At 38.5% G+C, this 17014-nt stretch overlaps 1 protein-coding gene across 3 annotated transcripts in view; it reads left to right on the top strand.

Annotated features, from left to right (window-relative positions):
• Window positions 1-17014, top strand: part of LOC149018706 (uncharacterized) — a 73328-nt gene that overhangs the window by 43851 nt on the left and 12463 nt on the right. For all 3 annotated transcript variants that reach the window (XM_089152866.1, XM_089152867.1, XM_089152865.1), the window contains exons 7-8: window positions 6729-6914; window positions 11200-11319. In XM_089152866.1, the coding sequence (XP_089008992.1) occupies window positions 6729-6914; window positions 11200-11319 (306 nt within the window). The remainder of the gene's footprint in view (window positions 1-6728; window positions 6915-11199; window positions 11320-17014) is intronic.

Here is a 17014-nt window from a genome sequence, read left to right as displayed (position 1 = left end):
TTATGCTATGATCTCTGACTGGCACACAATAATTTCTGCTCTTCAATGCAACTCAGGAAGCCCAAAGCTTTCTCTATCTCACGAAGCCACTTGGTAGGCTGAAGAGGATCCTTCGTGATATGGTGAAAGTAGGAACTTTTAGCTTAAAAAATCTCTTCATCTTCACATGTGGCCCGTCATCAAAGTCTCTGGGATTACCTCCCGTTGTAGATGTATCACCTTTGTTAGGGTTATTAGGAATTGTACGAGTGGCCGCATGCATCCCCATAACAAGTCGCATCATAGCAGTGAACCGTGTCTGTTGTTGCTGAATCATGTTCCCTGGAATATTCACTACATTGTGAGTTGACTGTATTGTTGGAGGGTTAGGGAGTGGTTCCCTGAGGATTACCTATTGATTTCCCTATGGCCTAATTTGATGCGGAGGTCAATAACATTTTGCTGTGAGGGGACTCTCCCACTCCTGCCGATGCTTTTCTTTCTATTACTTATAGTAGCTACTTCAGCTTCAGCCAATCAAAATTTTTATATTCCTTTTTATTTCTCATCAAACAAATGGCATCTTCTTCTGGAAATCGCCTCGATTTGGTACCGCTCTCAAGGGCTGCACTGAAATGGTGCTTTTCCCCTAGATGTCTAGTCAATTGCTGGTCCTGAACGCATTTCTGGGAGAACTAGCTAGCTCAGGGTTCGGGTGGCATTTCGTTCACCACTTGTTTGACTCAGCCTCTGGCCTATTCTTGGTATTCACCATCCTAAAAAGAATTCATTCACATATAGGAGCTTAGATCCAGTCCAAAACAAAAGTCTACAATTCATCATCCTAGGTTAATCATACATCTGCATAAAAAAACTATTATGTTCCTTGGTTGAAATTAAAGGTCAAAGGTATTGATCATCACAAAGTTCTGCCATCACCCGATGTGATTAAGGAACAACTATTTAGGTTTATCCAATTGATAGAAGAAACCCACAAATGAGGTTTAGATTATTAGGGTTTCAGAAGAAAATGGGAAAACAAAACATACCAGTAGAGGCGAAGCTTCTCTTGTTTTTCGATATTTTTCTTCTCTTTCTCTTTCCTTTCTTTTTTCCTATTCTTTCTCCTAATCTTGAGTTCCCACTCTCTCCAACTTTTCTTTTTCCTTGATTGTGTGTTAGACTCCCCCACCCTCTTTTAATAATCTTTTTTTCTTCTTTTTCCTAATTGGTCAAGGATTCCTTTTTTCTTTTTCTTTTTTTAGTTATTTGTTATCCTTTTCCTTTTTACCCCATGACTTCTTTTCTCTCTTTGTTATGTTGCATAAGATTCAATTAAATGCTTTATTTAGTGATTGAAATGTTTATTTTTTCACAAAAGCATTTTAATAATAGGCACCGAAATTAAATAATTGTCACACACATTAAGATTTAAACCTTAGACCTACTATGTAGTTTGTATTATTAATTCTTTTAACCATTGATACCACAAGTCATTTTAAAAATCAAATAAACTATAATTGTGAAGTATTTAGCATGGGTATTACATTTTTAATATGCTATTGGCACGAAGTATTGAAGAACAAACACCAAAATGCTTTGCGATGGCAAAATCCTACAGTTGGGTCATTGCCAAGACACTTAGGAAGGCCGTTAAACTTAGCAGTTGTCTAACTGCCTTGATACTATGGCTGGAACTGCATCAAGAGAAAAAATATTAAAAAAAAAAAAATGAAAAAAGAAAAATCAATGTTTGAAAGCAACTAAGTCTAATCTTCTGCATTAGCAGCAAAAGTGCATATATATGGGGAGAGCAGACCTGATGTAGGAAATGACATAATTGAACCAGCTTGAATTAGTACCAAGTACCAACTGGATCAGGTCAAATCAGCCCAGCTGGTCTTATAGAAAAGCCAAAAAAAGGCCAAATCACTGTATGCATGAACACTGTCACAGACCCTCTTTTTTTGGTCTTGGTGGAACATTTTATAAAATCTGATGGGACCCACATTGAGAATTTGACTATACATTTTTTGAGACTCAGATCATTTTTTTGTTTTAATGTTTATTGAGTCTTAAGTTCCTATTAAGTTTTTACTATTTTTAGAGCTAAAGATCAGTATGTTTCTCAGCATATCTACTTTCTATATTAAGATGTAGTAGTTTCTAACTCCTTTGTAACTTGATATGCAAGCATTAGACCTCTATATAAGCATGTATTAAGGATGTTCTTGGCTCTCTACCAAAAAAAACAAAAAAAGGATGTTCTCGGTCCTACAGTTTTAATAAGCGGATATTTGAAACTATGCTTTGAGTTTATTCTTGTCTCGTGAATGAGTTAGCAGAAGGGGTTAGGGCCTTTCTAGGGCTTAAGGGCTTTTATTGTCGACTACTAAACCTCAGCCTTTCTGTTGAACCCACCTATCCCCTTTCTCATGCGAGATTCACTACTACTGTTCCTTAATTGCTTTTGAGGATTGAAGAAGCCCTTCAAACACAGAACATCCTCAAGCTTTTGGGGTTGCTAGTAGACTGCTGTTGCTCCTCCTATTGAATAATTGGCTAAGATTGCTGCATGGCTGATTAATTGGTTGATTGGATGTTAATAATGCACGAGATATGGATACAACTTCTGTTGGATTGAAGATCTAGATCTTCTATACTTTCTATTTTGGTGTTGTAGTTTCCATTTTCCGTAGTTTCCTTTTCTCTTGCTTTCCATTTTCATGTGAACAGAATATTGGACTGAATATTCTATAATATTTGGTTCTACTTTTAGTGGACAGAATATTCTGTTGTAGTAGATTATAGCCTATAAATAAAGTGGCCTGCCATTCTGGAATTCTAGGATATCTATCCAGAATTGCAGGGAATTGTTCTATCTCTGCTAGTTCTTCTTCTTCCTTGCTTCTTTATTCATTTTAGAATTTGGTTTGACTTTTAGAGTCTGGTTTCTGATATGGTATCAGAGCAGTGACTGTAGAATACATTATGAAATTAGAAACATTGCTGGTTTGAGAGTCGTTTCAAGGTTTTCTTGTTTGTGGTGAAACCGTAGTTCATATTAGAAGAAGAACCAGGGTCTTGATGAAGATTAATGAATTTTCATGATGAGTTGCATCTGATATTGAAGATATATCTTGCATTATTTACAGTTCTCTTGAGAATTTGGTTATTAATTGCCACGTGTAGTGCTACATGTGAGGGGGAGATTGAAGCCTTGCTCTATCTACTCAAGGCTTGTGTTTGAAGATGGTATCCTATAGCAACAATATTTGGTCCCCAATCACCCATACTCTCCTTTTACGTACCTACTTGGTTTGCAGTAACCCATACTGCCCTTTATTTACCTACTTGGTACGCAGTAACTCATACTACCTTTTTACCTTCCTATTTGGTTCTTTTATCTACCTACTTGCTATAACCCATGCTGCCTTTCACCTCCCTACTTGGTTTGCAGTAACCCATATTGTCTTTTACCTACCTATTTGGTTCGTAGTTACTGATACTACCTTTTACCATGGTGGGAGATCTCGCTGAGATCTTGCGAGATATCTCGCTTTTTTTCAATAGCGAGATCTGCGAGATTGTAGATCTCGCTCGAGATGTCCCCCATCTCGGCGAGATCTCGCTAATATCTCGGCGAGATCTCGCTAACAGGTCTTTTTTCCACACTTTAGGTGCTTTTTGGGAGTGAAGGTGGGTTGTTAACTGAGTGGTTTAGAAACCCCTACCCAGATACTCAACAACAATACGAATAACAACAACAACAACAATGGCTCTTTCACCCACCCACGATTGACTGTTATCCCAGAGTGCTATTCCTCCAGTATTTTGACATCGAGACATATCAGTTCCATATAAACCGATATGTGACATACTTCAGTGATGGATTGACTTGGGAGTCATATGTGGCCACCGTTTAGAATCAATTGATGCAGAATGTTGAGTGATACTCATACAGTCATACTCTTAGTCTTAGTCTTGTAAGTTGTAATCTTCTTAATTCTTATGGTTGTAAAATTTTGAAGACATTTAAGTATTTAACAATTTATTACTTTGACTCTTTGATAGTTTGAACTTTGATCACTTGTTGACTTGAATACTTGATGTGTAATGTTATTGTATTTGATACTTGATAGTTGATACTTGATAGTTGATAAATGATAACTCATTAACTTGAATTACTTGATATCTTTACATTACAATATTACATGTTGTCTCTGTCTCTTTGACTCTCTAAGACTCTAAGAGACTAAGACTCTAAGTCTCTAACCTTGCATTTCACAGAATTTCGGTTTTACACATAGGGTCGACTTAGGAGACATAGTTAGGGTTATTTTCTCACAAATCTAAGGCCACCAATGTGTTCAAAAGGCTGTAAATATGCTAAATACCAAGTTTCAACCCAACCAGAGCCCTAAAACCCACCGAGATGGGCCACCGAGACTACTGCCATTTTTTTGGTAGATCTCGACCGAGATCTCGCTTTTCTTGAGTGGCGAGATCTCGCTCGAGAGCGAGATCTCCCACCATGCTTTTACCTACCCATACTTGCCTTCTTGCGAAAAGCTTATATGCAACATTGGAGCTGCACTTTTTACCTACTTATTTGGAAATTGGATCTGCACATTTTCATTGTTTGATGGTTTGTTCGACACAAAGATTGTTTCCTGGTGAAGTTCTCTCGGTGTTTGCTGGTGTCGGCTTGTGCTCAAGATTGATGAAGTTTTTCAATGTATGTTCTTGTTATTCCAAGCTGGAGCACGGGAGATTTTTTGTGTTCTAGTTTGAGGGGGAATGTTAGGATTTGCGCAAGATATGGGTGCAACTTCTATGGTTTCTATTTGGTGCTGCCTTCTATAGTTTCCATTATGGTGTGGCAGTTTGTATTTTATATAGTTTCCTTATTTCTTGCTTTCTGTTTTTATGTGTTCAAAATATTGGACTGAATATTCTGTAAAATTTGTTTCCATGTTTGGACTTGTTTTTGGGTCAAAAGCAAACTTCAACGTTTGGACTGAATATTTTGTAATCTTTGTTTCTATTTTTAGACCGAGTATCCTGTAATATTTGTTTCTACTTTTAATGGATAGAATATTCTGTCTTAGTAGATTGTAGTTGGCTGATTGCAGCCTATATTTAGTGGTCTGCCTTTCTAGGATTCTAGGATATCTATCCAGAATCACAGGGAGTTGTTCTATACTTCTATCTGTTCTGGGTCTTCTTCTTCCTTGCTTCTTTATTCATTCTAGAGTGTGATTTGATTTTTAGAGTTGGTTTCTGACAGAAACCTTTTCTTCTGCTACCATCTCAAAAACCCTGTTGAGTTTTCTAGCCTTTCATTCCATCTCACTTTCCCTTCATTCAACCCACCGATCCACCCATCCATTACTTCACCATTCAATGGAAACTTTCCATTTTCTGTCTACCCATTCTACCAGACATTCAACCGTCAAAATCATCTCAGACATACAACATAGTCTCACCTCCATAAGCCCTTCAATTAATCGAAGTTTGGGGCCAAGAAGTTGGACAGTGCCCTAATCACAAAGTTTCTGTTTTGGTGACTTGGGCCATATCTTCCAATCCAACTGTTGGGATTAAGTGAAACTTGTATCTTCATTTGGATCAAGAATGATCATAGATTTAGTGACTGGTTTCACTTGAACTCTGAATTACTGATACTGTCCTTTTCTGCTGTTTTCTGTTTTGTGGGTTAATGACCAAACTCTTCACATTGCTAGATATGGCAGGTCTACCATAAGTGGGAACTGTAGACCAAAAGCATTACTAACTATCCACTCCCCTTTGCCCTTAAGCCCCATTAAGTTTCAATCTTAGACCTCTTAGTAAATTAGTGTTTCTGCTACTATGTAAGCTAGATGCTTATTTATTTACTAAAACCACACATTAACTTAATCTAAAGAACTGAAAGTCCTCATTGATTCTTAATACATATTCCTTTTCGCCATCCAGAACTAGGTTACTTCTAAAATTAAGTTCTATACCTCAGGTTACTAAGCAAGAATTACAGTATTTTATGAAATTACCACTACAGTAAAACTATAAAAAATACCCATCGGTAGAAATTATACATTACTTCTAGGTTTCTAACATCTGAATTTTTACATTGTAGGTTCCTAGTTTGCATTGCTTGTATGTTGAGGTGTACCTCATATTTTGCTACCAAATTGCTCTTATTGTCCTAGAGTATAGATGTGTCTCCTTGATGGTTACTTTCCATCTCAACTTTTTCTTCACTTGTTGATAAGTTACAGTGATTGACTGCTACAAAATTTAGTGGTGGCTTTGCCTGTGTATTTTGTGAAGTTTTACATGAACAGTCAACAGATTTGGTATGCTCTTAAATTTATAACGTTCAAGAGATTTGGTATGCTCTTAAATTTATATGTTCTAACTATTAGTACTGATTGGGATGAGAGTCTTTTGTATTGACTGCTTGTCCAGATAATTTCATATCACAAATTTGAAGTTGTGGACTAATCTCAATTTGAAATGCTTACTGCCGAAATGTTTTGGATAGTAATTTGCTGAACTACACATCCTCTGCTTCCCTTTGGGCGATTCCTACAATTGTTTTTCAATATCATTGTTCTAATTTAATTCTGCAGCAAAGGCAGTTGATTTTGATGATATCGATCATTAGTCTCTGTAATATAGTAATCCACGTCTTTTTTTTTTTTTGGGTTAACATTCTAAGTTGCATTCTTGCATACAATTCACAGGCTGAAGAAATCTTGTCTAGCATTGCCATTTTGGAGGATTCTGTTTCAAAACTTGAGCAAGAAATGGTTTCACTGCATTTTCAACTTAGTCAAGAAAGAAATGAACGGAGACTGGCAGAGTATCATTTGAAGCATTCCTCTTCTCAGTCACTATTTTTTTGCTCTTCCAATGACATGAAAGAACCAGTATGCAATGTTTATCTGCTTATTATTATTATTTTTCTCATAACAACTCATGACTCTGATATGTATGTTTCCTTTAATAGAAAAACCTGAAAAAGTTATTTGTTGTAAAAATCATTTGGTGCTTCTTTAAGTTCTATTGGATTGCTCCCAATGCATATATATTTACTCCAAGGGTCGGTGACGGAATTAGTATACCATCTTCTTCAATTTCAGTGTCTTCAATTCCAGCAGCAATTCAATCATAACAGCAGCCTTTAACCATCTCTAAGTAAGTGAAACCTTCCGTCTTCTTCCATCATCCATCGCACCCTTCTTCTCTATTTTCTTGAATTTTCGGACTTTTCTTGAGACCCAAATTTCAAGGTCAGATCTACACCAATCTAACTGTTAGATGTAGCCCAAACTTTAAGAGCCTCATCCTCGCAACTCTAGTGACCTTAGATCCTAATTTGGCCCCATTCTGATTTACTTATTTCAAGATACATGTATTTTCTTGAATTTTCATACTTCGCAAGACCCTAAAAACAAGAACCTTAATGTCTTTCAATTTAGCCATCCAAACCACCAAACTTTAGGAATCACCTTCCAATATCATTACCCGCATTCCCTCCAAGTTTCAACCCCTTTTGACACCTTTAGACCCTTGTTTCCCATCTTAAGGAATTTATCCCATCTAGATTATGGTGAGCCCTATTTTCCTCCATCCTTCCCAAACCCTCCCATACTCAATTGCTATGTCCCTAGTTTCCCTTTAGGTCCCATATCCATTACATCATCATCCAATTTGGGTTTGTAAAAACCTGAACACATCCCCTTTTTTTTTGTTAAAACCCTAACTTTATTTTCTTTCGTATTTCTTTCAACCCATCTAGGTTTTGTCAACCCATACTTACCCTAAAACCCTAACCATCGAAAATTTCTCCATTAGTCTAGGTTTGTTAAAAATATTTAGTTCCTAAGGTTGGTTCTTTATTGCTGGTTTACAACATACTGAATCCTGGAGTAACCCTGAATTTTAGGGTGATTACCACATATCTCAAGATCCTAAAATTTGGCTACATCGATTTGGTATCAGAGCTATAGGAACCAACAGCCGCTAGAGATAGATGATAAATAGTATCTAGAGCCTTGGATGAAATAGCAGGTAATCCCCTTAAAGGTTAGTGAGTATGGCCCATCGGTGAACATTCTTTCCAAGATTCTTGTATCTAATATTGAAAATGAAGATTGGAGGAGGAGCAGTTTGTTCCATACTCAATGAAGGTAGGAGAAACCACCGCCAGAGCTATTATTGACAATGGGTGCCATTCTAATGTGGCGTCTAAGCTCTCTATCCAGAAGGCCAAGCTTCTTGTAGAAGAGTATCCCAACCCATATAGAGTGGGTCTTCTCAACGATGAATGTGTGGAGGTCAAATTCAGATGTCTTGTACCCATTAGATTACTTTTTTATTATGAAGAAGTATGGTGTGACGTGGTCCCATGGAAGTGATTGATGTAATTTTGGGTAGACCTTGGTTATTTGATAATGATGTATCTATTTTTGGGAGGGACAATATTTGTAAGTTCAATTACCATGGGAAGAAAATGATATTCCTCCCCTTGAATCTCCTAGAGGAGGCCAGATAAAGAAAGTTCCATAGTTCAACCCAGAAGGATCCCAGTATCAAGGCGCAGCATTTAGTGGCTAAGAACCTAAAGGAACTAGTCAAGAAGGCAACCAAGGCTTAACTCCTCCAATGGAATCTGCAGGACCTACTCCAAAAGTTCAGCCTAAAGTTAAGCCCCTTCAATCTCAAGAAAAGTTAAAAGCCAAAACATCCAATCTAGGAAATTCTACAAGTAGAGGACAGCACCATAAGTGACCATAGGCAAGGCTGAACTCCCTCTTCTAGGCAGTAGACCTCCTCCACCAAGCCAAAAGCTTCTTCCAGAAGTAGTGCCAGAGAAATTAGAGAAAATGAACAACTTAAGATTGTTCTGATGAAGATCACTTAGCTGGAGAGCACCGCCAAAGAAAGGAATTGCTGTCCACCACATTCACAAACTGCCTCCTCACAGAAAGGCCACATGGCCACCTCTAGAGGCAGTCCTAGAAGATTTCATCAATAAGGTAGCACACTTGGGCCATTGCCAAAGTCATAGTAAAATGACAGAAGAAACAGAGTTGCTGCCCACGAGTTTTGTAGAAGCACCAGCCTCTATTCCACGTGCAGTGACCTACCCTTGGTCTCCAAAGGTATCTTGGAGGAACCACTACAGGCAAGTACAAGCCAAGTAAGGCTATGTTAGAAAGAAGTAAATTAAAGCACCACCATAGAGCCCTTTGAAGTGCAAGATACTGTTCTTGAAACATTTATGTATGGAGATGGCAGTTGCACACAAGAGTTCATGAAGACATAGCCAAGATAATTGTATGCAGTGGAAGCATGGTGGAATAAGAAGGCTACAGGGGCATAACTAAAGACTCTTTGAGCTTGAACATGTTGTCTTCATCATGTCCCTTGGTTCTTTGAAAAGAAGGCTTGTACACTCAAAGATTGCAACCCTCGTCTTATCACTTTGCCAGAGTATTGTTGTGCAGCAGTGCTAGTGGCAACACACCTGCTACTTGCTCCCCACTGCAACATGCGTGGATGAGTTCACACGAAAGATTTCTAGAGGATTAACCTTGGTGCACATGATTGGCACATTCATCAAGAGATCAATTCATTCAAGAAGGTGAAAATTGATGTAAGCTGGAATCCTCCCCCTAGCTGAAACCCTACATTGGGCCCAAAGTCCACCTGGCATAACTACTGGGCTGGCCGAACCCTACAGGATATGTTCGTCCTTTTCCTACCTCTTTTGTTGGTTATTTTCGTCTAGTAATTTTTATTTTATTTTTTGTGAGACCAAATATGATTTTACTTATTTAATTTAGTAATTTGAGTTCTACTCCCAAATAGAATCTATTTGAGATTCTTTTTGGATAAGGTTTCTTTTATTTGTGGTTATCATTTAATTGAGTTGTGAAGGGATCCTAATCTATAAAGGAGTCTCTAGTTGAGTCAAGTTATGTTTTCGAGTTAGAGCCCAAGTCTTTCACTCCACATGAAGGTATAAATCCCGCTCTTTTGATTCGATTTGGAACGTGATTTATTTTGATGTATCAGCTAGACTCATTTGTTTCTCCCATCCCCCGGTTGTTGATTCCCCAAGGAACAGGCTCATTGTTGTCTCTTGGGGTCTCAACTCCCAATTCATCCCTTCTCCCTGATCCTTCCCGTTTGGCCCTTCCTTGTAGTTTGTTGTTTGTTTAATATTATTATTTATTCATCCAAAAAAAAAAAAAAAAGCCTACCCTTCACTATTAGACATGTTGAATTGGACAAGGAATCTGAATTTGAGGGTATTGGATCATGGTCTTCTTAGGAGGGCCAAGGTTGGTGTTTGAGAGTCATCTTCTCCAATTTCAGCAAGAGTTCATGAAATACCAGCTTAGTTCTTCAACCTTCAGCAGTAGTTCAACAACTACAGTAGCCCCTAACCATCTCCAAGTACAGCCCCTCACCTACCCTGCGACTTCTTCAAGGACCCTACCCCACCCTTCTTTTTCCCATCACAGCCTATAAAGAACCCTCCCTGCCCTTCTTTCTCCTGTCACAGCCTACCAAGAACCTCCTCTCCCCCCCCCCCCTGTGGCAACCCAAGAGCCCTCCCCATCCTGCGCCGAAACCAAGAATATATCCCACCCTTTCTCTTCTTTTTCTTAAATTTTCTTGAGACCCAAATTTCAAGGTCAGATCTACTTCAATTTTCCGACTTTTCTTGATTTAGTGCTCTTATGGTTGGCTTGGTGAAGACTACGGTTGTGATGCTAGGCTTGTCTATGACCACCTGCTTGGCTAAATGATTAATGCACATCCATTATTACGTGATCACTCTAGAGGTGTAAGTAATGTGCATATCCATCAGCTGGTGATATCATTCATCTCCAACCCCTCATCAAATGTTACATATTGCCAAAGGAGGTATTCTTTAAATCCTTAATATTATTATGTTTATGTTTACAAAAGAGAGAAGTTATCCTTGAAAGGCGAGAGTTGTATCATTATTTTATCTATGATCTGCTGTTGCATGTATGCTGAAGTTGATATATTGGTCCTTGCTCTTACTCAAATAGCTTATGGGTCTTTTGCTGAATTATTAATTGTTCCTCCCTCTTTGGTTTTGTGTGAAGTTGCATAATATTTGCTATTAATGGTCTTATTATCCTGAACTCGTCTTCGTTGACCTGTTCCTAGCATTCAGCAATTGAAGATTCTGATATGCATGTGACTTGTGGAGAAATCTCACACCTGGAGCAAAGACAGCACCAGTTGGAAACTACTAGAAGATCATTTGGTGCATGCTCGACAACAGGGGTGCATCTCTTTCCCTTTTGTATTTTTTTTTTTCATTTGAATTCAAAGCTGGTTTTCTATATGCTCCATTTCAACGAAGTTCTGGTAACTATCTTTTTTATAATTGTAGAGTTCTTGTGATATAGAAATGTGCAGATGGATCCAAGTTCAAACTTGTATAAAACATACAATTTGGTTTATGAGCCTTAACTCTACTATCAGTGGTCACCAACAAATTTGTGATGCAAGCTTAGTTACTGTTATTCTTGGAGGGTTTCATTCTTGTTGTGAATAGTGAATGCTTTCAAATTCTTATATTGTTTGTTGTCTTGGAACTATATGTGATTGTTATGTACGATATATCTATGCACCCTTATGTTGTAATTCTATGAATAAAGGGTAGGATTGTTTATAAGCTATTATTTGTAATAGTCCCACATCATGAATTTCTTTTCTTGTTGTACTTTGGAATTATTTTAAATAAAGACCAACTGTGTCTCCTCAGAATCGGTCAAAAGTTTTAGATCATTCAATGTGGTATTCATAGTCGAAATTCCTCGTGATTTGATTCATGGATCTAAGAAGTTTTTTGAGAAACCCTAAAGTCACTACCACCGTCCTCCTCTCAGCAAAACAACACCGATTCCCTTTTTTCCCTCTTCCATCAGATCCTAGGATTTGTGCCAGCCTCTTGGGGCCTTAGGACCTCTGTCGGACCCTCTGCCAGGTCGTAAGGACCTTCATAGGCTACTGCAAGCATGGTGGGAGATCTCGCGAGATATCTTGCTTTTTCAAAGAAGTGACTAGATGGAAATTGAGAGCTTGGCATATCTCGCTCGAGATCTCGCTATATCTTGTTTGAATCTCGCCATATCTCGCTGGAACTCTCAATTTTTGTCCCTTTTTTTGTGGATTTCAGCTGGATTTTCACTTGCAACTACTTTTAGCACATCTACAACATCAAAGGAAGATCAGTCATTCTCCGCTTGTCTTATGAACTTATGATTTAATGACTTATATAGAACTTCTAATGGTTTTATAATTTTATTATTTGATGCATTGATACACTTGCTTTTCATTTATATGCCTTAAGGGTTCTATGTTACTTGTTGTATAATCTTACATTCCCTAATCCTACAACATTTCGGTTTCACACTATGGGTAGACTTATAAACCATACTTAAGGTTGTTTTCTAACAAATCCAAGGTCATCAATGTGTTCAAAAGGCCTTAAATAGGCTAAATACCAAGTTTCATCGCAATTGGGACCCTAAAAACCATTGAGTTGACGTAAAAAAATTGCATATCTTGACCGAGATCTCGCCGAGATGGTCGAGATCTCAGTGTTTCAAGTTGGCGAGAGCGAGATCTTCTACCACAACTGCAAGGCCTATAACCCCCAACACCTACCGCCGACCCTCTTAAACCCTCTCACTAGGTTCCCACGGCATCACCCATTCCTGTGATCCCTCTAAGGCCCTCGCCACCCTGTCAATGCCCTCCTAGCGCCCTCGCCGCCTTCCTTGACCCTTGTATTAGTCTTGCGCCTTTGCTTTATGCTCCTATTCCCTTGGTGATGAGCACTTTTCTCCTACCAAGGGCTTTTTTTAGTCATTCATGGTGTAATTCCTTTTGTATGAAGGATCTGTAATTTTTCCCTACATTTTTTATTACCCTTATGGCTTTAGAACTCACTCTTTCTAGTGATCTCGCCGCTTCAAAAAACCGAGATCTTGAATGACATGGCGAGATCTTGGTTGAGATATGGAAAAAAATGGTGGGTCATCTTGATGGCCCATCTCAAGGGGTTTTAAGGTCCAGGTTGGGCTCAAACTTGGTAGTTAGTCTAATTTAGGCCTTTTGAACATATTGGTGACATTAGATTTGTGAGAAAACAACCCTAAATATGAGTTTTAAGTCGACCCTACGTATGAAACCAAAATGCTGCAGGATTGGGGAATGCAAGGTTATACAACATGTAATATAGAACCTTTAAGGCATATAATTGAAAAGCAAGTGTATCAAATATATCAAATAACTTAAATGTCATCAGAATTCCATCCATATGAGTATCTCTATCTTGACTCTTAATAATAGAATAATAAAATTATACAACCATTCGAAGTTCTATATAAGTCGTAACTCATAAGTTTATAAGAAAAGTATGGAATGAGATAAAAATTCAATCAAGCCCCAGCTCCAGCACCAACTCCAGCATCAGCTCCACCAGCACCATGATCACAATGACGTCGTATACCGGCGGCTACACATTGGCCCTCCAACTCCATTAGCTGGTCTAATATATGTTCCCTTATTGTGTTAGGGACAGCAGGGCACATGGGTGTATCATAGTAGCCACTAGCCAAAGTGTCGTTTGAACCAACGTTTGCCTCCATTAAGGGCTTGCCACAACAGCTACATGTGATCCTTTGGCCCTGTGGTTCCGCGGGGACTCCGTGTTGCCAAGCAACATCATTGTCCTTTGTGGTTGAAGATTTAATTGAAATGCGCTTAATTGGTCTTCCTTTGGTGTTTTAGATGTGCTAAGGGTAGTTGCAAGTGAAAATCCGGCTGAAATCAGCAAAAAATCCCTAAAAAATTGAGCGTTCTGACGAGATATGTCGAGGTCTGGCAAGATATGGTGAGAATCGTGAGATAGGCGAGATCTCGAGGGAGTTGTGGGAACTCTTAGACCTTGCCCTCGTTTCGCTTCTTTGAAAAAGCGAGATCTCAAACCATGATTACCCGAATCATTGCAAAGTCTATTGAATCTGGTATTACAACCTCTTAAGGCTTGTATGTTGTGGAGGATGCTCTATTATTTGTAAGTGAGATTTTACATTTCATATCACGAGTAAGACTACTAATAAACAAAAAATAGCAGAAAACTTAGGAACATGCAAAACAGAGGATAACTTTAGGAAAGGAGAACGGATGATGGGTCCCTTTCCAGAGACAGAGAAACAAAACCCATCAACCAGTCTGAACATAATGGGTTAGGGTTAAGGTAGTTTTGGAATATGTATGAAATAAAGACGAAGATCCAGTTATATGGTTAGTTGCCCCATAGTCAATTATCTAAGAAGGGTAGGTCGAGTTGACACTATGACAACCAAAGATCCTTTGGTATATTATGTATCTGAAAGAGGAACTATGGCAGAAGCAACACTCGACACTGAAGTTAGTGAGAAGATAAATCAATCTTGGTCGTCAACTGACAAAGGTGTTGCAGTATGTGGTCTGTCCGAACTGGTGTGATGGATAGATGCTTGATTTCCTTCCTGATTGGAATTCCTTCCTCCTTCATAATAATTTCTTGGACAACTAGGCAACTTCCAACACTTGTCCTTGGTATGACGCTCACGACCACAATACTTAAATTTAATTGGTGTACTAGAATAATCACTTGTGTGGGTTTGGTTACTATTGTACCAGCCACCAATGCAAATCTGTCTGGCATCTGAGTGTGCATTATTGTTACCCTACGACTATCCTTAGCGTCGACCATAACATGGGCTTTCTCCAATGATGGAGAAGGTTCCCGTGAGAGGATCTGACCCTATATTTGATCATACTCAATATTTAGGCCTACCAAAAAATTATACACTCGATGTTTATTTTCCCACTTCTAATAGGCAGCAACATTAGCAACACAGGTTGGAGTAAAACGCCCGTAGAAATCAAGGTCTGATAATCCATGAAGAGTGTTGTAATTACTAGGATAATGTTCTGTTACAGCAGATGGATTTTTCGCCAAATCTTGAAGCACTGTGTGGGTTCCCACTTTTGAAATAGTTCTTGGCAACCATATCGATCGTGATTCGTGGCAGCATCAGGAAGAAGAAGATAGCTTTTTGCAATACTTGGTTCAATGGAATTAAGAAGGAATCCTCTAACGGAGCATTCATCGATCTTCCATTTGTCTTGTGTTGTACCAGAAGAAGATGGCTTGAGAAACATCTCGAGAACATGACTTGTAAGATCACGAGCACCAACCACAAAAGAAATAGATCGAAGCCAACGGAGATGATTGGTCCATTAAGTCTAACAGTGGTCTTTTGAAACAGGGAGAAATCATGATCTCGTGAAACTGAAGTAATGGGAGTCTCCTCTATATCGGATGTACCAGAGGAGGTAGAGGTCACTAATTCAGCCATCACATGGAATCATGCAAGAAACTCATCCAAAAATAGATCACAACATCAATAGGGATCTTTTGGTACAAGAACAATGCTCACCACCACAGGAGAAGAGCCATAGGTGAAGAAAAAAGGGTTTTAGAAGGTGAAAAGAGAAGAGAGGAGAGTCAATGTGTTGTTCCATAGGATGCATGTGTTGTCATTGTTGGCAACCAAAATACAGTGTGTTCTAAGAGTACATGGCTTGTACTGAAGTGAAGGTCCCATAGAAGGCTTTGGGCATTCGCTATTTTTTAGAGGGTGATTTACACTATTACAGAGGTTTTGAGTGTTTGTGAGAAGATTTAAGTGTTTTGGGTGAAGCGAAGATTCCTTTTGATGGTGGATTTCACAGGTCACTGCACAAGGGTCATCTTGGATGAATTTTTGAGTAGTCATCCAATTGTTTTGTGGGTTCAAATTCAATTGCAAAAACATAGTTCGTGAAGTCTTCTTTCCAATGCACTTTTCAGATTGTGATTCTGATATCAAACAAGTTATGAGGTTTCTTATGAGAGTGTGTGATATAGAAGCAAATCAGGGCAGCGTAGAAATAAGATGAAATTTGCTCTCCGTGATGTAATCTACATTCATGGGTTTGAAAATAATTTGCAAAGAGTTTGGGGGTCTTTGTGAAAGAAGTTTTATATCTCAGGGAGGACATGTAATTTTAAAAGATTGAATGGTATGAATCTAATGGTTATTAGAATGACATTAATTAAGATTCGATTTTAAGGGCCAAGATATATGTGTTTGGTTCGCAAGTGTCCAATACAGAAAAGATTCCATTGCGAGGTGTCTGGTTGGCCGGGGGTATGCATATATGGTAAATTGCGATGTATAGTGATTAAAATGATCTAGTGTGTTGCATGTTTAAGATAAAATAAAAAAAAAATATGCGAAACAACTGCAGGTTTTTGAGGTTTTTGGCTTGTGGAGACTAAGAAAAACAAGGAGGGGAAGCCAAGAAGCAAGATTAGTATGGAGAGCAGGCTCGGATGCGTATTTTGGTGAAAACATTGAAGAAGAAGGTGAGTAATCTATTGTAATCTCCCTCATTTTTGAAAAGTTGCTCCTTTCAAGTAGTTGCTTGTTACAGTTGAGTTGTTTGAGGTTGTGGCCTTATACTTTTGTGGGTGCAAAGAGTTCATACTGGAGTGGGTGCTCCATGTTTTGATTACATTGAGTTGGTTCTCTCTGATCATTGTATTGATCAATATTTTAGATGGAAAATATTGAGTAAATAGGAAGCTCTATTTAGGGCATTACTCCATGGATGTAGGCAATCTGGCCAAACCACGTAAATTTGGTGTCTTGTGTTTCTAGTTTATTTTTCAGTGCATATATTGGAGTGCTTTGATTGTAGAGTGGCGGTGCACTGTTTGGTAGACCTAGCCACATTGTGGTGTGTGGTGGATGTGTTCTTTTGTAATTGATAACTACAACATTATCTTGACTAACCTTGTTTTGAGCTTAAAGAAGCGTCACATCAAAGAGAAATTTAGAAGACATTGATTCACCCCCCCCCTCTCAGTGTT

The sequence above is a fragment of the Hakea prostrata genome, chromosome 4, assembly GCF_041222555.1.
Source record: "Hakea prostrata isolate BN-2017 chromosome 4, UWA_Hpros_2, whole genome shotgun sequence".
NCBI lineage: Eukaryota > Viridiplantae > Streptophyta > Magnoliopsida > Proteales > Proteaceae > Hakea > Hakea prostrata.
The sequence above is the reverse complement of the archived record's forward strand: the minus strand, read 5'-3'. Positions and strand labels throughout refer to the sequence as shown.